The 26,357-nt window shown below is 39.9% G+C and overlaps 1 protein-coding gene and 1 long non-coding RNA gene across 5 annotated transcripts; one reads left to right on the forward strand and one right to left on the reverse strand.

Annotated features, from left to right (window-relative positions):
• The first annotated feature begins 275 nt into the window (after positions 1-275).
• Pgant5 (polypeptide N-acetylgalactosaminyltransferase 5) lies at positions 276-26,354 on the forward strand. 4 transcript variants are annotated; one of them, XM_076771187.1, is made up of 9 exons: positions 278-589; positions 1,006-1,129; positions 18,680-19,465; positions 19,585-19,903; positions 20,122-20,299; positions 20,924-21,104; positions 23,039-23,277; positions 23,392-23,526; positions 23,658-26,354. In XM_076771187.1, exons 3-9 carry the CDS (start codon positions 18,859-18,861, stop codon positions 23,805-23,807), a joined length of 1,809 nt encoding a protein of 602 aa, XP_076627302.1. In that variant the 5' UTR covers positions 278-589; positions 1,006-1,129; positions 18,680-18,858; the 3' UTR covers positions 23,808-26,354. The 4 variants fall into 4 exon arrangements, with proteins under 4 accessions (XP_076627303.1, XP_076627302.1, XP_076627300.1 ...); XM_076771188.1 differs by lacking the exons at positions 1,006-1,129; positions 20,924-21,104 and adding an exon at positions 22,235-22,415 and having other exon boundaries at positions 276-589; XM_076771185.1 differs by lacking the exon at positions 1,006-1,129.
• LOC143344711 (uncharacterized) lies at positions 13,409-16,369 on the reverse strand. Its single transcript, XR_013080128.1, has 3 exons — positions 16,212-16,369; positions 15,344-16,123; positions 13,409-14,972 (listed from the first exon to the last, which is right to left on the reverse strand). It is a non-coding gene; the product is annotated as an uncharacterized LOC143344711 (long non-coding RNA).
• Positions 26,355-26,357: the final 3 nt, after the last annotated feature.

The raw sequence follows: 26,357 nt of genomic DNA on the forward strand, positions 1-26,357 counted from the left end.
TGTGCCCATGTTAACTCCTATTCCGTACCAAGTGCAGCGCTACGATCTGTTTCTGGACTCTGTCAGTCACGTTGTACGTGACTCTGAAATAATAACGGGGTTATAGGATTCCTCAAATCGTGGACAGAAAAATATACCGAATGATCGATTTACTCTGTACATCGTTAAAGTCCACATTTTATAACTGGAATTCATATCGAAAGGTTTCTTCCATTAACAACAAAGCCAAATCATGAAAATGATTCGTGAAACGACCACACGCGGAGCGACAGTCGCCGTTGCGGAATCAATGAGAGTGAGTCGACCGTGAATGAAGAACACGGAACAATCCTTTCGCGTCCGATAAATCTCGACTGTGTCGACGGGGTTCTCGATTGTGCGTACATCGGCGTTCATAGCTGCTATCGATAGGCGGCCACGCACCGCCGTCAGAGAGCGTAGAAAGTGCTACTACGAATGTCGAACAGGTGTCCCCACTTCGATGCCCTAACCTCGGCGATGTTCAGTGGCTCTGCAGTGTCGAATGTATACGTATGTGCTGCGTACGAGATGTGCACCTGGAGGCGTTCTCGTTACTAGGTCATAAGAGGTGTGTATCAATGAAATTCGTGCTAATCGACCCGTTCGTCCGTGGAAAGCAGTCGCACGCAGTCACGGGAGCGGTCCGCGTGCGACAACGAGCACCCTCGTCGCGTAAAAGTGCACTCGTTCAAGTTTGACCGATCGTCCGCTCGCACCTGGCGCCTCTCGCGAGTCTGATCCCTCGGCTCCGTGTGTGCACTCTGCGTCCTGCTTTCCTTTCGTCCTGTTCCGTGAATCTCGTGCTACGCGAACATTTCGTCGGTATCGGATTTCGCGGCACCGTCGATCATAAAACGTTTCTTGTGTCCGGGATCGTTGTGCACGTACCCCAGTGAGCCAAGAACTGTTACATGCCTGTAACGAATTCCGCACCGGTGGCTACAGTGTGTGCGTTTACTAACAGATTTCTGTGCTGGATCTTAGAATCGAAACACGTCGGACGCTCGTGGTAATTACGTCGTGGCCGAGACGGACAAGACAGTTGGCTGAACCGGAGGCTGGCCGAGCGACGATCGAAAGAGCGCGCTCACGACCACGATAAAACTGGGTAAATGTCTTTTTAAGCCGAGCGACACGCGACCGATAGTCGACCATGTGGTGTGCGACTTAACGGTGATGCGCGATATATCCGCGGCCTTACTCGTTTCTACCTTAACGTGTGGCCAGATTGTTTCTCGGTTTGCCACGCTACGCACGTTATTACAGTGCGTACGTTACGCGTTCGATAACACCGTACACGCGAATTCCGTTTCGTTCTTCTTGCTGATCCAGTCGTCGAACGAGTAATCTTATTCCACCGGCTACGTCGGTGTTCCGTTTAAAGGAATGCGGCACACCTGCTCGTCTTTTACTGTATTCCCAAGGTCCGCAGTCGGCCCCCCTAACCACGAAACGTTATAAAGCATCGTTCGAAATCGTTCTCGATCGACGATACACCGAACGAGAACGAGAACGAACCGATGAATACCAATAAGATTCGTTAAGATAAATTATTCACAAAGAGAGGCCAGTTTTTCTTTCCTCGTCCAGACTGTTAAATAGGCAAACGCAGCATACTTTGATAATGATGAATACGAGTGAAAGGTTCGCCGTGAAGTTCGTTCATGGTGATGAGCGAATTGACCGGTTAAAGACGACGCGTTGCTCGGCCTGCAAGGACACGTGTACCCAGATTCGATCCTCTCCTTATGCAGTTAAGACCAACTATTCTCATTGCTGCACCGCGCTCGCATAGATACAATAGGCTTGGAAACGCAATTACTGTGAAACGCGTGAGACTCGCCGAGTTATTGTTGCTCGTTACGAAGACGATATTCGCGAAATCGTATCGGAACGATAATGGAGCGATTAGGAAATTTAGCTTAACGTTTACGATAAATACGCGTACGATCTGCGCACGGTTGATCGGAATGCGATACAATTTCATTACTCGTAAAGCATAGTGTACAGGAATTTGGGAAAATTGCATGTAGCGTACAGTACCACGGTAAATGAATTTTCGATGCTTGAGTATTAACGTGAGGTCGGCGTAATAGCGTCCGCATTTTCAGACGAAAAGCGTGGCCGTTCGTTTCAACAATTAATACGATTATTTTGTACGTCCGTTGATGAAATTGTACGGTTAAACGCAATTTACGCGCGCGTTTACCGGGGAAAATGTATAGAGTTAACCTGCAAAAAGAGGATCGGAGATTTTTATCTGCTGAATGTCAAATTTTCGCCTATGTATACATAACTGTATAGAATTATGACACCCCCACTTTTTCGATCGCGCACAGACTGACAACTCCTCTGGTAAATATTTACTAAAAGATCCATTTACGTGTGCATTACTGTGCAAATACTATACCTATAGAATATAGAATTCTCAACGAAGAGGAATCTTATTCTGCAATTAATTTTCTATTGACCGAGAACTTTTTTTAGAAGAACGTGTTTAAAAAAAAAAAAACAGATAAGGTTACTTCGAGTGATTCACATCGAGGTAATAATCACGTTGTCGTGAATTGGAAAGTAGAACGTGCGAGATGAATCAACTTGACTGCATAATTGGTTCTAAAATATTGTTTTCCTTCCCCCCCTGTTAGCAACGAGGAATTATACTTGTTGAACGATTGGCAATTAACCACTTTTTTGTATCGTTATACAGATGGAATTAGGCGCTTCAACGTGGTCGCGGATGTATATACTTCTGTTGCCATAAACGTATCCCCACGGATTGCTCTTTTCTTCGTCTCGCGTTAATTATGCGCGAAGCGGTAGAATGTCGAGCGGCCTCATATTTTATGCACTACATCCGCTGCGTTTTCAAATTCGTCGGTTCAGCGACGACCTTTTTTCCTCCATCGATGTCGCGTTTTGTTACGCGATTAATTCCACGCGACGGAATTTTAAACGTACGCGTTAACGGTCATAACATATAATGCGATCTTATCGTCTCTCGTAACCATTACGACATTAGGAAAGGATGGATATATAAACTGCCGGAGGGCAACGAGACGGCGGTCCACGAACTGACTTTGAAAAGCGAAATAAAACACTGAACAAGCTACGGGGTCGTGTAAAAAGGGCAATTTGTGTTACGTTGGTGCACGCGAATCGTAGTTTTTTTTTCGTCCAGGAAACTTCAAAGGCACATCACTTTTTTAAAGCTACGTTCATTTCGTAGATGTAACTGCTACGTGATTTTTTCCCCCCTTTTTCGTTGAGCAACTTCGTTATAACAATTTTGAAAAGAATATACAAAATTTTTAGATTGAAATCACTTAAAAATGCTGTTTTTCCAGAGACCTCGTTTGGACGTCCAAATGCATCCTAATCGAGCTTGTTGAAAGTTACGAAATAGTCGAGAACAAGATGGTAGAGAATAAGGAAAACTGCATAGACAACTAGCGCTGGTAAACAGTTGCGTTCCATCTTCCCGATAAGGCACAAGGTCGTAGATTGTATTGGTAATTGAATGATAAGAGGCCTGGCTGTTACTTTTCACGCGTCCTCGCGAGCATTATCTAAAGGAGCGATTTCACTGGAGGTCTCGTAGAAATCTACGCCTCCGGTAGCGCGTCGTAAACCGTGCCGGTGGCGTTCGCAATTATCTAGACACAATGCCCAACGTCTCACGCGTCTGACATCTCTTTTTATTTCTCCTTTGGTTCGTTCATCGACGCACACGCGCTCACATTATTCGCGAGCTTTATGAAACACCGTTATTGCCGCCCGTTCGAGAAACCTTTAAAGACTGCTCGTTGCGCTTAAACGAGAATTGTTCGCGACACTCGACCCGTACTGCTCGCAGCTTTCAATGAACCACGCGGACCTCTTGTTATTCGATTTGTAACACTACATGCTCGAACGTTACGGCATACATGTTGTGAGATGCGGGATACTTGATACATTGAACTGGATCGATGGGTTAGGTCTACTAATTGCACGATATCTGGATCATTCCAACGAACAGAACTCTCACAGCACGTTAACGTATGCGTATTATGCGTGTATTATGCAATACAATTGTTTAATACTTCTTTGGCTAATATTCTCCTACTCTAATCGTTAATATTTTGAAATTGTCCCCCAACAATTTTCAATAATGTCGAGCTCGGAGATCTTGCTGGCCTTTCCAAAGTACTGTGACGTCGCCTCTCATGCTCGCCACCAGAGGGGTTTGCGCTCTCACAAGCGCTCGACCGACTTCCCAATATCCCAATCGTTTAAGGCAGGACCTGCTAGAAAGCCTTACTGATGAGCCCACTAACAGGCCTCCTCCTTTCTTTTTCTGTCCTCCTACGAATTTCCCGAGTTCCTACCCGCAGCAAAAGCAGCGCCATATTTCCAGCAACTCTTACAGCAATATGAAGTTTAATTGTTCCATTTATCATTTAAATAATCGCGAATTCTCGTATCGATGTCGAATAAAGGTTTTAATTGATTCCACCTCCGAAAGTGGGAAGTATATGCATTAAAGCGTCACGATGACGGCATCAGTTTTTCACGAGGCAATTCTGAAATAATGTATCAATCATTCGGCGCATTTCCTGTACGTGTTCCATTGTTAATCCATTCTCCATTACCCGGAAAACTTTACGCCGGTTTTGTGACCCGTATAAAACGGTGCGTAATAACGGTATTCGTACGATACCGCGGTCTCTACATTGTATCGCTGGTATTGTCGGAACTTCGCCAGCATAATTGAAAGTACTACCGGTATTGCGAATCTTGAAACGTAAGATAAAATGTTGGAAACGGGGCTAATGGCGATAGTGGAGTATCGTCGAGTGTGGATGGCTTTTGGTTAAAAATTCATGCAAATTAACGAAGCTTCGAGTTGTTAAAATACCAGTGGATGGTTGTCGTACGTTTTATTATTAAATTTAATTCTTGCATCAGCGTATGCATAATACCTGCAAATAATCCTTAGGATCCAATATAGATAAGTATAAATAGAACATATGTCACGTCAGATCGATTTACATAAACAATTCAGTAACAGCTGCTTGTAAAACTTTATTCCTGATAAGACATCCCCAAAAGTATATTCGTTATCGTAAATACTATTATTACGTTTTACGGTTAAAATCATTATTAGTTTTCCCCCCTCTGATCTCGTTTATTTATAAAAAATTCGAAGAACAAGAAACCTATCGACTTAATAATCTCAGCAGAGGTTATATTCAAACTAAAAATGAATATTCAAATAATGGCGCGCTACGCTTTCATCGCGTACTGTGCAAATGAATTTTATTTGTTCACGCGAGTCTCGTATGTTTGCGATCCCTGCCACGCTAAACGCCTCGCGACCATCGTGTCCACGACCATATAGATTGCAAAGCAATAATACTGTCAGCTCTAGACAAAGAACTAAACTCGGTCCGTGTCTACGGGTCACTTTTGTCCCTTCGTACGGTCTCTGGTACGTTTTCTTCGGCCAATAAATCACGGTGTGATCGTGATCGCAGACTGCAGCGGGCAGAGTGGCGCGAGTGGGCGCGATTTTTAACGGTCGGAATTTCCGGCGACGGGGAGGGGGAAACAATGGATCGGGGCGCGAGAATTTAAATCGTCGCGCGTGTTAATTACACTCGCGGCGCGATAGCGCGAGAATGACAGTGCAATGAATTCCGCTGTATTGGATCGGCTCGCTTTATGGCTCGTTTTACCACGGGAACAAGTATTGACACGGACACCGCATGTTACACAGGGGCGCGGCCATGACTGCGGTACGCCCGGAAATAGGATAATTTCTGTTGAATTTCTCGATCAAAAATGAATTTCACCTCGTTCGTTCCGGAGACGATCATCGTCAGAAGCTCTGGATTTCGTAACGAAATTACGCGCAGACTTGAAATACTCTGCGTCGGTCACGTGTCGTAATTACAAGGAACTCGAACCTGCCGGGTAGGTCTTTCTTACGTTACGTTTCAGAATTAAAATTGTATTTTTATAGAATAGCGAAACTTTAACTCTCCTCGTAAGATCGCTAGGTGGTCAACCCGTCGTCACCATGGAGATGACGGGGATTTTGGCGCCTTAAAAAAGAATAGCAACATGTGCAAAGAACGGAAAATAGCACGAGTCAGTGCTCGAACACGATTGGCTAAGTGGTAAACGAACAATCGGCAACGCCGCATGTTCCCCGGCCTTTCTCATGTCTTCTCTGGTAAATCAGACTATAAATGTATTTATAGCTGACTTAACGTTTGTATTCAAGTTTTTAAATAGCCGTATCGACTGTCCCGAAATCTTGGGAAATTTTCTAACTCCACGCTCAACATAGGACACTCGGGGAATTCCCTTTTTTTCCGCATCATTCTAGGCATATAAGTCTATGCATTTTAATCGCACTCGCGTCTCGGCGAATTATATTTTTTATATTTTACTCTAATAAATAGCAGTTATTAAGACGTTCAATTGTCGTGGATGGTCCTGATATGGTCGAAGAAATACATAACTGGAGCACAATTCCTCCCACCGGTGACCATTGATAAAATATGAAAATAAATTCATGTAATTTCACTGATGGAAGCAAATAATTGTGCTCCAGTTATGTCTTTCTTCGACCATATCAGGACCACCCACGGAAATTGGACATGCCACCTATTATCCGGTTGGGTGATATGCGAAACAAGTTTATAAACACGTACCACAGTTGTTGCTTTGATTTACCAAATAACGCAAATTATTCGAAAACGTTGAACGGAATTTTTTTTCTACGTCCTTTCGCTATCGTGAGAAACAGCTTAGAAAATCGGTCGGGCATATATTCAACTAATCGAGTTTGTATAAATCGGAATAGATGAATACGATATTGCCTGAGAAATTGTCGCAGGCTCTGGGTCTCGCGGATCGGAAAGAAAAATAATGAGAGCCGGTGAGATATAATTAACACGATACTAAGCTCTAGAAAGCAGGGGATAGAACTTTTCGACAATTTTAAAAATAATTGACGTAAAAAGGGAAACGAAGAAACAAGATGGCATTTTAAATGGTCGATGATATCGGAATTTCTTAGAATTCACGCTATGCACCTTTATTCGATGACGTCCCGCTTCAGCGACGATGCAATTTAAAATACTTCCAACGAGATGAGTAAGGGCGGATCCAGGTTTGCTCAGCGAGTTGAGACCAAATATGCTAAAGTATATTTTTAAACCTTCCTTTGCACAATTTCAAGTTTCTTCGTAATCTACGTAAACAAGTGCGTTCTTGAAAACATTTCAGATAAAAATTGTTGCTTCGTTCTACTTCCTCTTTCTCGATAACGATGGTTTTCTGCAGTCTTACGAGTATTATAAGCAAAACTCTCGACAACGTGGAACGCGTACGGCCCACGCCGCGTGGACGTGAAGTCGTCGAAAATTGGTTCGGCAGGGAACGTGTTAAGAATGTAATGAAAAACGTAAGGAAGCGAGTAATAAAATGTCTATGCGCTCATAGCGAAACGTTTGAACACCTGCTGGGTATATAGTAACATCCCGACCGTAAAACGCGATATATCTCGTAAAATATTGCATTTTTAATACTCTCGCCTTAACACTTTTACACGCGAAACGATGCAAGCGCGTATTCACCGTTGCGCCGAACGAAACAATTCTGTAAAAGATGGTCACGCACGGAGGCCGGATTGTCCCAGTTTTTAAAATCTGAAATTGTTCGGGAACGTATGTTAAAAAACACCTGAATTAACAGAAGACGCGAACATTGTTTCAACAACGTGAATAAAACACGCGACACTTGCTGGAGCACAGCAGAATCTCGGTTATGCGCGCGCACGACCGGTCGATCTTCAAAATCGATTCTCCCGAAAATAAAGCCTCGCGCGACAGAAATTTATTCCGCAATTTTCATTCATTTTTGAACCAGGTATCGCACCGTAGTCGATGTGCGCTCCGCGTACGTGCGAGTACCAACGCGCGTTTGATTCCCCAGTCACATCTGTTCGCAATTGAAACGCGATTCTATCGATAGAAAATTGATTGCTCTATGGAAACAAAACGGGCCGATGCCTCTTTTCGTAAGTGCACTCAGATGTTGGCGAACGGGGTACCTCCTCCATTTCGAAACGAGCTATTTGTGCTGCATTTTTATTAAAGTTCCTCAACGTCAATGCGATTCGAGCTGAGAATAGACGTCGTTGACACATATCGAGGGTTGAAAGGGAGGGAAGGAAAGGTTTCGTGTGGGGCCTGCTAATGGGACTCATCGGTAAGGCAACCTAACGGGCCCTGCCTTCGGGACACTCGACGGTCGGAACGGACGTATTTTTAGAGGTGTTCGACCACCTCTGGGAAAAATTTTAATGGGAGGTTCTAGAGGCCAAAATAAGACGAAAATCAAGAATACCAATTTGTTGATTGAGGCTTTGTTAAAAAGTCGAGAACCAAAGGTTGAACGTGTCCCTTTTTGGCGAGTGTGGGAGAAAATAACAATATATGTTCGAGGGACGGGGGATATTGACAGTGCAGACAATCTAGATCCTATTTAGAAGGGCTTGATTTCTTCTATTGGGAGGACCTTTCCACCATCTGTTACTCGATTTAAAAAATTTCCCAGGGTTTCATTTCAAGTTCTTTGATAGGAGATGTTATCAACCTTTTGTGGTCTTGATAGGGTATCGATACAGTGCACCATGGAATGATGTGTAGTGCTTCTTTCGAAGGCCTATCCGCAGCATCGTTACCCAGAGTTCATCGACCCATACTGATTTATGTCGTAAAATCGTAAACTGATACTTTTGTTCGATGTTGACCCATTAATATCGATTTTCGGGGGAAACGATTACCGGGGACTGGTTTCGAGCACAAGTTTTTCGTCGGGTGTGTCTGGCCCGTGGAGAATTTCAAGTTGCATCGCGCCACGAAATTGACGGAGAGTTATAGTTTCGACGATATATTGCGCGACGTCGACGTCGCCGCGAAGTTGAAACGCTTTGTAAAATCCATAACGCGTCAGGTCGAACGTTTTGTACGTGTTTCTGGAAAAGTTATTGCCGCCGGAGAGAAATACGCGAGAAACTCGCGGCTCGCTCTCGGATTCCCGCCCGAAGACTTATGTCTCGAAAATGGTGTACACCGCATCCATCATCGCGGCACAGGGAAATGGAAATTGCATTGTTAAACTCGAGTTCTGGCGGGGCCCGTGTTTGCGATCGGAACTTCGTACAAACTCGAACATGAACCGTAAGAGATTATAATTACAAATGAGCGCTAGATAGATCGATCAAATGAAACGCAAACGAGAATTTACTAGGAGAATGTTCGTTTACTGACAGCCAGAGTGCAACGATACCGGGAGGAAGGCAAACATTCGCGAGAACAAATTAAATAATTGTTATTTTAGAAGCTTCGCTGAAAGATGGCGATAAAGTAGACCGTAGTATGTTATATTTTCATCAATTTTGCCATGTTTGCATTTAATTACCTCGCTGGTATACTTATTCTTCGTTTTAAGTAAAGAGGAGTCGTTGAATTTATTCGTATGGCAAATTTATTCAAGCTGAAATATTAATTAGTTCGTTGTTTATCAACACGTGTGCCGTGGAAATATTTGTAATGAATTAATGAAAAGATATCGTCGATTAATAGCTAAAATCTCCAATAGCGCCGCTGTGAGAACAGTGAAGATATAAACAAATTACAACCTGCATTCGGTAACCTCGAGTATTTAATCTAAACGTGCAAATTTTCAGTTTCCTGTGCAGCGTCGTTGCATAACAGTGTCATGTATCGCGAGTTTGACTTCGGAGTTAGGTACAATCAACCGAACAATGGATTTTTTAACGCGATACGTTCTTAATTCGGCACCATTAGACTTCCGGTTGTTCTCAAAGTCGAAGTAGTTATCGAAAGATGAACATTTTCCAAATCAAGCCAATTAAGGGACACTAACTTTTAAATATCGTAAGAAAGTGGAGATTTTCAACGAACAAGTTGGTATAATATAATGCCGGATAATTAAACATTGTCTAAATTAGCAAAAACCGTCCAAAATACATACCGGCTGATAAACGTAACTGGTAACGTAATTTCGTTAAATACAGGGGACTGAACGCACTAATGAGAAACAAATAAATTAAGATTCGGCATGATGTTTGAACAAGTGACTATCGTAATTACGATCTATGGTATTTGCCTCACCGATGCCGCGTATGTACTGAACGTGACTTTCAGTCACGTGATAATTGACGTAGAGCAGCTAGCTCGAAATACAAAATTAAAGCAGAGTTCAACTAGAATTACAACGATATTTGTTATATCGTTTGTTAATACAAAAACATTTTTTACGTTTACTGTAGTTCAATCTAAGCTTTAGTCTTGAAGAGGACTTAAAAGTAGGGGTCGTATATAACAGATTCTTTTAATCCGCATTATACTATTATACGCTCTGGAAAATGTAAGTAAACACGATTTGGAGAAACGCTTTATCGCGTCGTGTCCAACAGAGCAAACAAATAAATGAAGAAAGTAGCTTTCACGAGTATAGTTTAGTTTATTAAACATAAACGTTTCGACCTTACTTTTAGGTTCTCTTCGACGCGATGTACACGTAAAATGGAACGGATAATAAATTCCTCATGATGGGCAAAGCGCGATAACAACAGAGGCAGACGTTTTGGTTCGAGTTGAGTGTCCATTTAAAAAAAATCTAGCGTAATATAAACACCCTTGAAAGTATGAAGACAGTAGTTTCAATGATAGAATCAATTCTTTCACAACAAATCGAATAAGATATTGCCCAACTCTGTGCAAAACTATCCTCATCAGTTTCGCAATTCTGTTCTCGACCAAGGAAACGAGATGTTGCATGACTCACGATACAAATTATCGATCTCGAATGCAATACAAAACTTGTAATATATAAACGTTTCTTAATTTATTTTCTAAATATCCGAAGCACTGACAAATTCCATACGTTCGTCGGTAGTTAAAAATTACGAAGGTCATTCGTGTTTTAACGAAATTAACCCATGAATCGGTTCTCGTTAATCAGGCGGGAGTAACACTCGCGATCGAGTGAGAATCGATAGGGCAATGCGATCTCCGACATCAGAGAATCCTACGACCCGTATTAATTCGGCCAGAAATTTAGTAGAACGTTCGATTCTCGCTCAGCCAATCGACGATCGAGGGAGAAAGGCTTCTTTTCGCCGATACTTGCATATCGGGAAACGTACACGCGCGCGTGTGTGTGTGTGTGTGGATGTTATCGTCAAAGGACATGAACTCCAAAGCAATACTTCTCGCATCGTTGCACCTCCCACGAATAGAATTTCACGATATTACTTGGCGGTAATATCGACAGATTTCTCCATGTCGTTATATTACCACGCTCGACTCGTAATAGCTGGCCACCGAGCACCCATAATTTGAAAAATCGTTGATTGCATACAACTAAACGCTGCCGTCGTCTCGTTTCGTTATCGCGACACGTTAAGATGATACGAGAGCTACGATTGTTCGGTGATTCAGTGTTCACAGAGGTAAAACCGTCGCGATTTTCAAGGCTGCTGATAAAACTATTTTTATCCACCTTTTGGACTCTTTCCACTCCTCCGCGGGGACAGTCGCGATGCAAAGGAAAGAAACATAGAGGTAAACGTTCGAACGAACCGCCTAAATACTCTGTTTCTTTTGATAATTCCGACAAACTTTTTATTGCTTCACGTATCTTTCAAGCCTTTCGATGATTCATGTTTTTAGGAAACCCGGGCGATTATCGTTATCTTTCCGACTGGGACCGTCCTTGTGTATATAATTTAATCGCAAGGGAAACCACAAGGAAAACGAAACTTGAAACGGTACCGGATAGTGTCCCTCGATATTGTTGCAAAAAATATTTGTAATACTACGTTTCTTTGCGTTTCATTCAAGCGCAGATAGCGATATTCGTACGAGGCAGCGAACCGTAAATTATTTCTTAGAATATTATAGGTCGTTTTACATTGTAGCGAGGCTACGAAAGAATAGCGATTTGCGGTCGTCGATGCGTTTAGGTTGATTCGCAATCGCGGGGTCTTCAATTAACCCGGCGATTCCGCAACTTCCGCAAATTCCGCGTGCGATCAACGTTTCATCGACTACGATTCTGTCCTCCGTCTTGGGAGAAGAACCTTAGCTCGAAACACCCGAGCCCCCCGATTGAGCAACGCCGGAATTTCCATTTTCGTATCTCGTTTGCACAAGTGCATTACATCCTAGCTTCGTTATTATTCTGCTAATTTGCCTTCCTATCCTCCGCGTGGGCTCATTCTTGCGAAATCGCCGATGCCTTCCACGAGATATTCGGCACTCGCCGTGATTTCGAATTTATTGTTAACTACTACCCGCTCTCTGATGCAACGTCCGATTATTACGAGAACTCGAAAACACAAGATCGTTCCGAAGAGCTCTAAAGACGTCCATTTCACGATTTAAAATACAGATGAACTCGCGTAACAACGGATTAATACATTTACATGTTTCTTATGATTCGTTAAAATATTCGGAATATTTAATTAGCAACCGTGCGATACATTAACGCGTGGGATTGTGAAAACTGGAATAATCTTGAAATCCAAGTATCTTCGCTGTCGCAATTCGCGATCTTACGCCGTAGTGCAACAACTGATTGCGAAAAGCCGGCAAAGTTACGAAAAATTTTGCGTCACCCGCGGAGGAGCAGGGAAGAAAAAATTGGCGAGTGTTGTAATTAATTTGCATGACTTGCTTGGTTAGCCGGAGAGCCTCTCGGAACACCTGCGACTTCGAGTTCGTAATTAACAATTCCGGGAGACCGTAGGTACTCCTCGACTCTTCTAAATTCGAATTAAACGCGAAACTTTTCTAACCGCTCGCAATTTCTGCCGTTACAACGATATCTCCGGGTTGTAAAAATTGTCCTATTGTTCGTGGTGTCGTTAAAAAGTTCCGCCGTGTCGTTTCTGTTCGAAAGTCGCGCAGATCTAAACTTTCCAACCTCGAAACGTATAAAAGTTACCATCTTATTTATATGATCTTTCTTTTACAGAATCAGATACTCGACGGCCTTCGATAAGCCCGAGACTCAACAATTCCCCATATTTCAAATAACAAAATTACTTTCTAAGTACGAAATTACTTTAGCCCCCGACCCCTATTAACCCTAGAAAGATCGAGCGACCGCAAGCCATCGCGTAAAAGACCAAGGGTTGTAGTTCGTCGAGCTCAAAACACGCGGAGCCCGAGGTGAACGCCAATTTATGCGAAAATTCACCACCGTCTGCCTTGGTTTCGCATCTTATTGCTGCAAAACACTTTTGAAAGCTTTGATGCTATCTCCGACCGCCTCAAAGCGTCAAAAAATGCCACGAAAGCGCCTCGATTTTCCTATCCGACAACCTCGATGTAACACAAACTCGAATTTGCTACGATCCTCGCGGTCGAAAGTCGACACCGGCATATTTTGTTTGACGTTCCCTGTCGACCGGGTGGAAGTTGCCCGGGTCGTCCTCGCTTATTGCCTGGCGGGTTGCGTTCGAGCCTCGAACAGAGTCCTCGAACCAGGCTCATCAAACTTCGAGCAGCCCCGCAGCGACCAGTGGCAGACTCTTGGGCAAAACTTGCGCAAACGCGCGGCGATGTCGGATGCCTGGAACGTGCGAGCTCGGTGCAGAGGTTGATATTAACCATGGGATGACTTCTATCGAGATTGACTTCCGAGGTCGTCCACTCTGGACCGGATCTGTCCAACCAGTCCACGTTTCGGTATACCTCAAAGAAAAGATCGGGAAGATAAAAATTGAATTTCGCCTTGATAGTCCTGCCGGATCAGTCTACAAAGCTAATTATAAGAGTTTGTATCACTTACATACTACCTACGTTTTGGTGGAGCCACACGTTTACGCGAATCATTAGCGAATAACAAAACACTCGAAAGATAAATATAAACCGATTCTACGATTCTAAAAATAACATTTTTATCGATACAAAATATTGCTTCGTTTGTATGCAGCGAACACGTACTTCTAAAATTATTAAAATCAGTTCTCCAGGGTCATTGGAGACCCTGGACGTCTTCCTATGGTTTAAAAGCGGGAAAGTTCCATCACGGCGTATCCGTAGCCTGGCATTTTCGTTATTCCCCGAGCGGTGTGCAATTATCTGGTACTATTACCCGTCTGCTAGCTATCGCGATGAAAGTGAATTATTCAGCAGCCGCTAATTAATTAGTATCGGTGGCGGAGGCATTGCGGGCACGCCGCGATATCATTTTCCCAGACGTTGGAACGTCCTCGTTAAAGTCACGACCAGCGGTGCGTTGTTCGCGACGTTTCCGGAGAATTTCCACGGAACACTTCCACGTTGTCGCTATCGCTTAATCATTGTTAACCGCCGGCGGCGCTTCTCGCTTTCGGCACGGCCTTCGTCGACCCGCGGGACTTAAGAAGCTTACGAACTGTATAAGTAATAGACGCAGGTAAAACTTTCGTTCTGTTCTCGTTACGTCTCTTTATCTTCTTCTGCAACGTCCGCGCGGAGAAAGAGAGTCGTTTCCGAGACCGATAGCTAAATCAAGCATTTAAGAACATATTCTTCCGTGAAACGTAGCATAATCAAGAACATTTTTATTATCGAAATGGTTTCCTTACACTTCACGTTTCGCCCGCGCCATTCATAAAATTTATGAGCCGTACCAGTCGTAGTTCACAATATTTTTCTTGATTTTACTTTTCAGCCACTGGGGAAAAGTGATAGTAACTCGATTGTAGAGCTACTGTCAAAGAATATTCAGATATTTAGCATTTGGAAAATTTCATTCACGAATTACAATTGCACGGTCTCACTTGTACCGAGTAACTCCCAGTCATTGTGAACTGTACAAGTTACAACAGCTTTTCTTTTGGTCCTTCTGCGTCGTTCTATCTTCCTTTGCAACATCTGGGAAGAAAGAGAAAATCGTTTAGTGACTGCGATAACCGAGATCAAGCATCGAGAAACGTATTATTCCATGAAATATAGTACGATCAGAAACATTGTTATCGCTGAATGTATGTTTTTATTTGCCAATTCCATGTTTCACTCATACTAAGCCATTCATAAAATTTATTTGTAAGTTATGGCTTGCAATATTTTTCTTCTGATCCAGCTGCGTCTCTTTATTTTACTTTGTGGCATTCGAAAAGAGAGCATGAGTTATAGCGAGATCAAGAAATAATAGGATTTGATCTTTGATATATCGTGCGGTGAGTCTTTGAAAAATTGTGTCTTTCATTAGAAAATATTTATGTATTTTTACTGGTATCTTTTACCTCCGTTTTCCTGCACCTGTGAATGTATTCTTCCTTGAATAATTACAAGTAGATTTTTCACTTATATCCGGCCATTCACAAAGTTTATAAACTGCACAAGTTCCAACTCGCGCTACTTTTCTTCTGATCCTGCCGTGTTACTTTATTTTATTTTATAAAGTCTGAAAAGAGAAAAGCTATCTTTGAAACAAAGGTAATCATTAAACCCAATGCTACTCTAAATTTCGGGCCAAAATTACCTCCACGCTTTAAGAATTCAACAGAGGATCACTTAGAGCTGGTAATCTTTTAATCTTACAAAATGATCCGATAACTCTGATGAATCTTTAATAGCGCCAGTTAATTTTACCCTCTTTACAGCATGTCTCTACGCTTCACAAGTAAAAATTGTATAATAGTAACTTTGATTAATTTTTTCCCGTTCCCGTTGCGACTCTCTATCTTATTTTACAATGTTTGCAAAGGGAGAGTTATTTCTGAGAGTGATGTTGGGATCAAGAAGTAATTTAAGAGCAATGTCGAAGTCGGTCTCCGAATGGTTGTATAGACAGTCTCCGAAGAACTATTCTGTCTTTGTTAGAAAAGTTTTTAGTTGTCCTAGTTGTGTTTGGTCCATTCGGAAGATTGTGCAAAGTCCAATAATTCCAACGAATCTTTGGAAACTCAAGTAAAAATTTTGCAAGCTTCTTATAACACGTTTACATACTTGATCTTCAAAATTGAAGAAATTTCTTGATGGTCGACAATTTTCATCGAATGAATCGATGGATACCGTAAGACCTACAACAAACAGAACTGTATGAAATATATTGAAAGTGAAGTAGATTACGTTGGAGAATAAAAGCAATTTAAAACTCGAACCGCAAACTTTTCAAACGATCCTTGCATAAGCACCAGCTCCTATTAATTTTCTTCTGTTCCCATTAAGTCTACTTATCACATTCTGCAGCGTTTAAGAACAAAGTAGCATTTCTAAGAATGATATGGAGTATCAAGAGCTATGTCAGCATGATGTTGTAAGAGCGATTCCTCGAAAGACAGATTGTGAATGAAGAATACTTGTGTTATACTTGTTTAATAAGAATACTTTAGCAATAGTATAATTGAAAACATTTCATGCGTATATTTATCTTATCTCACATTATCCGAGTACTGAGAATCATTTTTGGGAATGATAGCGGTTTCAAAAATTAGTTTTGGAGAGTGTTGTGGGAGTGAATTGCTGGAAGACTATCGAGTTTCTGTCAGCAAAGATTTGATTATTAATTTCCTGCTGTCCTTTCTAAACTTTATACATTCAGAATCAGGTTTAAAAGTAGCTGTCTTGATCTGTTTATTCTGAAAATAATTGTAACAAACTACGAAGTTTCTTCCCTGGAAGATGGATTGTAAAATAGGAATCGAGACCTTTTTGTCGTCAAAGGTTCAGTTATTTCAGTTCCCGTGTTCTACATTCGCTGGATGAATCTTATAAAAAAATAATTATCTGGGTTATTATTATCTGGACAAGCCTTTAACCGTAGCTAATTTTATTCTATTCCTCTGATTCTTCATTTCACCTCGACGTCTGTAAATAATAAATTCGTATTCGGTACAGCGGGTAACTAATTTTTAGAAAATTCGTGCCACCGGTTCCTCTCGAAGATTCTAAAACAAGCACAGAGATCGAACGTTCTACTTTTACATTTTATTCGTCCCGGTTTCTTCGCGCAGCTTTACGAACTGTAACGCAAGCAGCAATTGCAGCAAATTTCGTTCGACTCGCTGCCACGATGCCTTTATCAAGCGCGGTTTTGCAGCATACGCAAGCAGAAAATTATTTTCGACAAAGATGCGGTCAAACGGTCGAAGACGAGAAACCAATTTAGATCGGCGTCGCGGAACACCTTGCCCGGAAGGAAAATTTTTAATTAAAACCAAGGAGGAGCTCTCCCCACGGAAAATATTTGATTAAGTCAAAGTCTTTCTTGTTCCCCTTATCTGCTATCACACCCGTAGAAAAAAAAAAGAAAGAAGCCGTTCGACCCAGTGGGAGTCGGTCTTTCAGTTCTTCGCTGACCAAAAAGGCGTAAAACGCGGAATAGAACGTTCATTGTTCTCTCGAAAATGACGATCTGCCAAATGAATTTCCTGCTCCGCTCTTGCGACTCCGCGCGATATTCTGCCGCTGAATGCATCAACGACTTCCCAGCGGGAGACGGTCGTTATCAAATCTGCACCGAGCGAGAATCGAAGCGCGCGGAATGCAAGAATTGCAACGCCATGCACTCGGATTCTCGCGTCAGGAAAAGGGAACACTGACACTGCTCTCGCGTGCACACCGAAAGCAAATAGAAACGAATCGATAATGGTAAATCGTCTTATGTACTACGTACCCGATAAATAAACAGTCGGTTCTCGCGTGACTTCCGGGCTCCGTCGAGCCGGGCGAAAAGAATAACAAATATGCACCGTGTTTACGAACCGATGATACGACGCAACAAGCACATCTACGGAAAAGAATACCATTTCCAAATTCATTTTTCTGGGTAACGTAGCTTGCTACGAGGAAATGTATCGTTTTGATTTATATCGAGGATCAAATATATTTGTCGCCAGGTTTCGTGAATATTTAAAAAATAAATTCAACTTTTGTTTACTTCCGTGTATTCTACCTCACGAAAAGGTAAAAATGTTCAAAAGGAACTATATGCCCCAAACGAACCGTTTTCTCACAAAAGACTGTTAAAGTTTTGACCAATTAGATCGCGCGTAACAGCTCTCGAGATCGAAGTGTTTCCCCCACTCTACGCGACGTATTTGGACGGAGCATGCGCGCATCGCGCGAGCTAATAGCGCGATACCAAGAGGGGGGGGAAACCGCCTTCCGGGAACCATTCTACGCGATCTAATTGGTCGAAACTTTAACAAGCTTTTGTCAGAAAAGTACGTGCTTGCAATATATACTTCTTTTTCAGTTTGTTACCTTTTTTGTGGAATAGAATATCTAGAAATAAAAATTAATTTGGATACAAGGGAATAGAAAGATTTACAACAATTCAAAGTAAAAAATGAACACAGTTTTTATGAAATAATTAATGATAGCGTACTCACGCATTCTTTTCTTCCTGGGAGGATGATGCTACCGAACTCTGCCAGAAGGATCTACACACACAATCGTAATTTACATTAGATGTAACACTTTATATTACAGAAACATAACATCGCGCTTGTAAGCTGAAATAAGCCTCGTTTGAGGTGTCGAATACTCGATAAAAGAAAAGATCACACCGTCGAAATTAAAAGTCATCGATAGCATCGCGTGTACGCAATAATCTTCGACTTGTTCTGTTCCAGATACCGAACCTGGGCACAGGTCGTAGTCATGTGATTCCCCCGACAAAAAGAAGGCGATCTCTCAGATTTGGTTGTGATTAATCCCCCCCGGTTAGAATCCCCGTCAGACCTCTCTGCACTTCCGGCTGCGAAAATCGGGTGATGAGCTCAGGGTACAAGGTGACAAGCCCCGTCATAAAATGTTCCGTTTCAAGATTCGCATTCACACGTGCCAAGTGATACTGCTCACGTCGCTGGTATGGTTCCTCGTGGACGTGATGGTGCTGATGCTCTATTCGGACTGTATCGGAGGGTCCGGATGGGGTTGCACGGAGAACAACAAGCAGCAGACGTTGACGGAGGAGAGCCTGCCGCATCCGAAAGCGTTGAAGGAGGAACAGGTTCAGCCGACCAGCCATCAGAGCAAGAGGCGTTACAAGCAGTCCGAGCTTCATTTCTGGAGGCCGGCGAAGGCCGTGCGCGAGAACAAGGGTAATCCTGGCGAGATGGGCGCAGCAGTGCACATTTCGCCGGAGGACGAAGCCAGACAACAGGAGCTCTTCAAGCTGAATCAGTTCAATATCATGGCCAGCGACATGATATCCTTGAATCGGTCCCTGAAAGACATCAGACTCGAGGGATGCAAGACGAAGAAGCACAACAAGTACCTTCCGGACACCAGCATCGTCGTTGTGTTCCACAACGAGGCATGGAGCACGTTGCTGAGGACCGTTTGGTCGGTTATAAACCGATCGCCCAGAACTTTGCTCAAGGAGATCATTCTGGTGGACGACAAAAGCGAACAAGGTGAAATTTTACCTTACGCGTAAACTATTCGCGATAAGATAATATTTTTATTTAACTAGAAGAAGAAAAATTCAGCCTCGTCCGTGTTACTTAATAATTACATAATGCTTGACCCGTAGATCACTTGAAGCAAGACTTGGAGGACTACGTAAAAACGTTACCCGTCCCTACGTATGTGTACCGTACCGAGAAAAGATCGGGCCTAATAAGAGCCAGACTGCTCGGGGCAAAGCACGTCAAGGGTCAAGTTATAACGTTCTTGGACGCGCATTGCGAGTGCACGGAAGGCTGGCTGGAACCCCTGCTTTCGAGAATCGCTGAAGACAGAACCACGGTTGTCTGTCCCATCATTGACGTAATCAGCGACGATACTTTTGAATATATTCCAGCCAGCGACATGACATGGGGTGGTTTCAATTGGAAACTAAACTTCAGATGGTAAGGAATTATTGATTATTTTCCAGAACTAAAGCTAAATTCAACTGTGTCTACTGATAATTAATTGTCTTCTAATTCGTCCAATTTTAATTACAATCAAAACATTAATTGTTAGGGTTCTAGGTGAATTTAGAACAATCGGTTACCGAGACTAAGTTTGATCAATTACTAGAATAATACAGAAACGCTAACGAAACCAAATGTCTTGAACTTTCAAGGTACAGAGTAGCGCAAAGAGAAATGGACAGAAGATTAGGAGATAGAACTGCTCCCCTACGAACGCCGACAATGGCTGGCGGATTATTTTCTATCGATAAGGACTATTTTTACGAGTTGGGCGCGTATGACGAAGGCATGGACATTTGGGGCGGTGAAAATCTCGAAATGAGTTTCCGGGTGAGTATTAATTAACGATAACGTTTAGTTTCTAATCGAAATTACTTAAACAAATAATGCAATTCCAAAGAAAACGCAAGCAAGCGAGAAACAATAAATGCAAACTGTATAGTATTTGATTATTATTTTTTTAATACAGATTATGGTGGCTGTAAAATTTACAGGTGATTCCCAGGAAAAATAAATTTTGATTACTCGAGAAAGCTCGAGTAAACATCCTTTTTTGTTTGCTTTTTCAGCCGTTGTCTTCATAGAAAGATTATTTACAATAATGTTTTTCAGTTGTAGTTACATTGAGTTCTTTGTACGTCGAGATTTTAATGTATTTAATACTGTAATGTAACATTAACATAGTAGTTTAAAAATTAATACTAGAACTTCTAGCCTGCGCGCTTTATCTGGTTGAAAATTGAAATTAATTTTCGTAATGTATACATAGAGTAATTTGTATTTAGAATACTAAAATGTGGACGCATCTATGAGGTTCTAGTGTTAAATGGATAATTTTGTATTGGGATACTGGATGGTGTAAAACAAAAGCAAGATTTAAATGTTTGATTCCAATTAGAGGGTTTAACTATGGATACATTCACCTTCATTTGTGAAGTCATAAGTACCTTGTAGGTATGGCAATGCGGTGGGACGTTAGAAATCAGTCCATGTTCACATGTTGGACATGTATTCCGAGACAAGAGTCCATATACATTCCCTGGTGGTGTCAGCAAAGTAGTACTACACAATGCGGCTAGGGTGGCCGAAGTCTGGATGGATGAGTGGAGAGATTTTTACTATGCCATGAATCCAGGTTAGATAATAACGTGTTTAATTTCATTTGTTTTTCTTTTGCTCTTACATGAATTCCATAAACTAACAACGTTAATTATTTAATAGGAAATTACTTTTTAATCGTTCAATTTTGCTTCAGAAAAGTGTGCGATTATTGCAATTTTATAATAAGAAAATGGCTTTTCTACAAAAGAAAATGCATAAGGTAAAATTGATTAGTCGTTTAATGCTTGTGCTCATATAGTGTTAATAAACTCTAACACAAAATACATTTGTATAGTGTTAGAATATATTTAAAAATATTTATAGATATGCATACATACTGGACGGGTATCTGATACAAGCTATGATATAATATTATTGATACAAAGAGAGAGCATCTTATAACACATTACTTTCTTTTTATTTCTTCCTAGTTTGTTTGGTTTCAGTAATAACTATGTTACTATATTCATTGCAATATGCAGGATGAAGCATTTAAAAGAGGCCACCTGAATAACTTGTCTACTTTTGACTATAGAAAAATATGCATTTGACATGTTTTCTTATAACAAATGTTATGTAAAATTAGATACACAATGAACAAATTTCCATAACTTCTATTATAGTCGACAATGCGTACAATAAACTAAGCATTAAAAATATTAACGCTCATAGTTATGTAGTTCGATTTATACTCGGTTGTAAGATTAACTTTGAATATATTTACTATTGTGATATTAACCATATTGTTTGTGCATCCACCATACAGTTTGATATTAACACGTGTGTTTCTACATAAGTATGTTATTATTACTACATCACATACTTTTCCCAAATATTTTTACCGATACGTTTATACATGCAACATGGATTCTGGGATGTAGTTGTTATATTTAGCCGTAAAATTTGATTTACAGGAATATATAATTAATTTCTTTTCATTTTGATACACTACAGTATAGTCTTAACCACTCATCCATCCAGCCGACTAACAAAATAAGTTTCTTTGCTTTTAGTTGATACATTTATAAACTATATTATAGGTACTGCAGAGGAGAGCGAGATCCGTCTGAACAATTCTAAATCTAATGCATTAGCTCTTTTTCTTGTCATGTTATGAACTCTTAATTGTAATTGCTAACATACTAACAGAACTGAGTTGGTTAGATATGGATGTGTGGTGGGACATTGGAAATCGCAACGTGCTCGCACGTCGGTCATGTATTCCGTAAATCAACACCATACACGTTTCCTGGTGGTACGAGCAAGATAGTGAACCACAACAATGCGCGACTCGCAGAGGTCTGGTTGGACCAGTGGAAGTACTTCTATTACAACATTAATCCAGGTAGCACTAACACCAGCATTTGGAAAACGAACAAACTGCAATGTCGCTGAGTCCTTATGTGTCTTTATGTATTCTTTAGCTTATCTACCTAGCATGTTTTTTTTCTGTCGGGAGATTGGCATGCTTTTTATAAGTTGCAAACGCTATAAGCTTCCTGCAGCCGGGTACCAGCTACATGTATATCAGATACCCGTTAACCACTGTATGTATGGGAGAATGATAAAAATACTCCATTTGTTTCATGTATTTTTTAAATGAGAAAGTGTCACAACTAATAGACGTAACCCGAAGAAAGAGGATTGTAATATCGAAAAAAAAGAGATACGAATATGCGAAATAAAAACTGATGTACTAAATTCAAAGTTTATGGTCAATTTCGAAAGAAATGAAAATTTTTCTTTCCAATTTGACAACTTAATAGAAGTTGCAGTACAGTAGCAGTTATTTCCAAGGGCAAGCATACAGCATTAATACACCACACATGGCAATTCCTTCATTTTGGCACATATTTCCGACACACTCTACTTTCAGTGACCATTCATATATGCAAGCACATTATTGCATCACATAGATTTAAAAAGTGTACAAATTAAGTGATGTTCAAATGATTGTTTTACTTATAGGAGCTCGAAATGTAGCTGTTGGCGACGTATCTGAACGAGTTAAACTGAGAGAACGTCTCAAGTGTAAAAGCTTCAGGTGGTATTTGGAGAATATTTACCCTGAATCTCCAATGCCACTAGATTATTACTATTTGGGAGATGTACAAAATGTTGACACGCAATCTTGTTTAGACACTATGGGTAGAAGAACAGGAGAAAATGTTGGAATTAGCTATTGTCATGGATTGGGTGGTAATCAGGTCAGTAACGAAATTTGAAAACATGATTTTTCATCATTGTTTAGTGACAGAAATGTATCCGTTCGACCGAAATGTTAAATATTTATCAATTTTAACGAAAGTCTTTGCCTTTAGGTATTTGCTTATACTAAACGGCAGCAAATTATGTCCGATGATATGTGCCTTGATGCAGCTAGTCCCCAAGATTTTGTCAAAATAGTACGATGCCACGGTATGGGTGGAAATCAAGCATGGGTTTACAATGAAGAGGTATAGTAGAAATATAAATTTAGATTAAATAAATCAGCGTTTCATAAACTGGAGCTCGCAAAAGGATAAAAACATATTATAACGGCGACGTAAGTGTTGTCCTTTTGATAAACACATTTATCTTTTTATAGACGAAGATGATCAAACACACTAATACTGGACATTGTTTGTCAAAACCTCGTCCGAACGATGTCTTACAACCTGTTCTATTACCATGCGAATCTCGTAACATTGGTCAGAAATGGATTATGCGTAGTAAATTCAAATGGCAAGCCAGCTAATACCAACTAACTAATAAATGCAACAACTGTGTGTAACACTTGTTGACGTATTTAATATACTACAATCAAGAGCTAACAGTCGAGAGAGACTTCTCTACATGCAAGATCAAGACAGAAAATAGTATTATATTCCATAAACTCTAGTATCATCTTTCGTCGATCCATTAAATATCAATGGTATCGGCAGTGCGACAAAAATTGACTTATACCTTAAAACTGAGAAATCGAAGTTAATGCTTTTAGTTATATAAGATTTATTTACTGTTAATAGCAGTATCGTGTATTTACTGCCAGTTTTCATGGTATGCCTTGATTACTAATACACAAGAGTGTTGAAGAAAAAAATATTTCCAACTGTGAGTGAATGTATACAAGTGATATGAAGAGACATGTATGTGAACACTTTTTTTTTAGTAAACAGTAGAGAGGAAAGCATATCAGACCACTGTTATAAATAAATCATTATTAATACAAAAGAAGAGAGACATATTTGATAATATGGGATGAGTGCAATGCCGGATGACTGCAAGATATATCAGTGTGGTAAACCACAGATATGTTTGTGACATAAATGTCACCATTATGATGGAGTGAATGTTAGAATGCAAGTGAAATTATTGTGACACTACTGGTTACGATTTAGGACTTATACTGTACAAGTTTCTAGCAATTAGGGAAGAGCACTGAATCTTTTTATACTGATATTTCTAACAGTTCCTTGCTGCATCTCGTTCGTATGATTTAGTTGTTATTTTCTTCTTATTTGTTTGGAAGGAGAAATGTACTTATACTTGAATTCGCCATAGCAATATGAGATTACATTTACGAAATATTGTTTAAGAATATGAAAAACTATCGACTGTTATTCAATGTAATGTTATATTTTAAATACTTTCTTAAATTCGAGACAGAATGTCTTCCGTATATTCTTACAACAAAAATGCAAAATATTTTTATGATATTCCTACTATCTTGCATAGTTACAATTCTTAATGGATTCAGACTCTTTTTATCTTCTACGTACTAGAAATATGCCGAAAGTTTAGAGTGCAATATACTTGTTGAGTGAGATACATAGAGAACAGTTTCCTGTAAGTAATGTAAAAATGTTATTAGATTCTGGCGCCCTTCCCTTATATTACGGTAGATTCGAGTTAATAATTTTTTCACAGTCCAAAAAAAAAAAAAAGACGATCGACGAAGTGAAACACTTTGCCTGGAAAATGTTGACTGACAATTAAACACATTTGCAGTTGAGAAAAAGCATAGCTGATTCTGTAACTTTCAATACGAACATAAAGCTACATTTATAATATTTAAAGTATATTATACACGATTCTAAAATTTCAATTTAGGACAATTCTAATGGCAAAGAATATACTCAATTTTATGTTACTTGAAGGAATGGTGATGGTGCAACAGATTATCGTTTACAGCATAATTATATATTTAATTATTCATGCAAAGCTATAGTATTTATTTTTGTACAGGACTATTTGATTTTTATTAAATCAATACATTATTTGAATGTACGTTGAATTAAGAATTGTATTAGCAAAATTTGTAGATAGTTGTTAGTTGTTTAAACTGATAAAGTTAAGTTTAAGTAAACTCAGAGTAAGTTCATAAACATAGAAAAAAAATAAAGTCAATAATAATTTGTAAACACATCTTTAATCTCAAAAGTTATCCATTGAAACTACTTGTTATTAGTACATACATACTATTTTACTATTTACATTTTAATTTATTTTATCAGAATATTGCTCCAATTATTCATAAAATTAACGTTATACCGTTAATTAAAATACATCCAAACATTCTATTGAAACATAAATCGCTTACTGATGCAAATTTCTTTTAAAGAAAATGTGTATAAAAAATTATTTGGAAAGCAGTCCTAAAATGTTTATTTTATACATAAACTTACGTATATATACCAAAATACTATTTTGGTATAAAGAAATAATTTTTTTCATCCTTCATAATAAAAAATTCACTCCGAAATTAATACAGCTTAAAAGACAATAACTATGTATGTTCCATTAGGTTCTTCTCTAATCATATTAATAATGTATATGTATAGTATTTAATCTTTATGATTAAATTAATACTTTCACATATTTTCTAAAATCTTAATACATTTTTAAGCATTAGTTAGCTTAATTAATTTAAACAAAATGATATATGTCCATGTTTCATAAAACTTGCATACAAGGTAATACATTATTAACCCAATTCTCTCACAGAGTGAAACGCGCTATACGAAATTGTAAAGAAAGAGATCATGTATCTAATCCTAGTAAAATTTAATATATACATCAGAACTCTGAGAAAATGTGAATGTAAATAGATACATTGGCTATGGTTTCAACGTGCCTCCAGAATAATTTTTAAATATACTTTCTAACAAAGGTAATAATAAAATTCTGACTTATATATACTATGAAATATTGCTTAAAACAATCTATGATTCTGATGTATCATATATTGAATTGTCAGAAACTTATTAAATTTAGAAAAAATTGTACATTGTGTTAATGTCACTCC

Source organism: Colletes latitarsis, chromosome 8, assembly GCF_051014445.1.
Source record: "Colletes latitarsis isolate SP2378_abdomen chromosome 8, iyColLati1, whole genome shotgun sequence".
Taxonomy (NCBI): domain Eukaryota; kingdom Metazoa; phylum Arthropoda; class Insecta; order Hymenoptera; family Colletidae; genus Colletes; species Colletes latitarsis.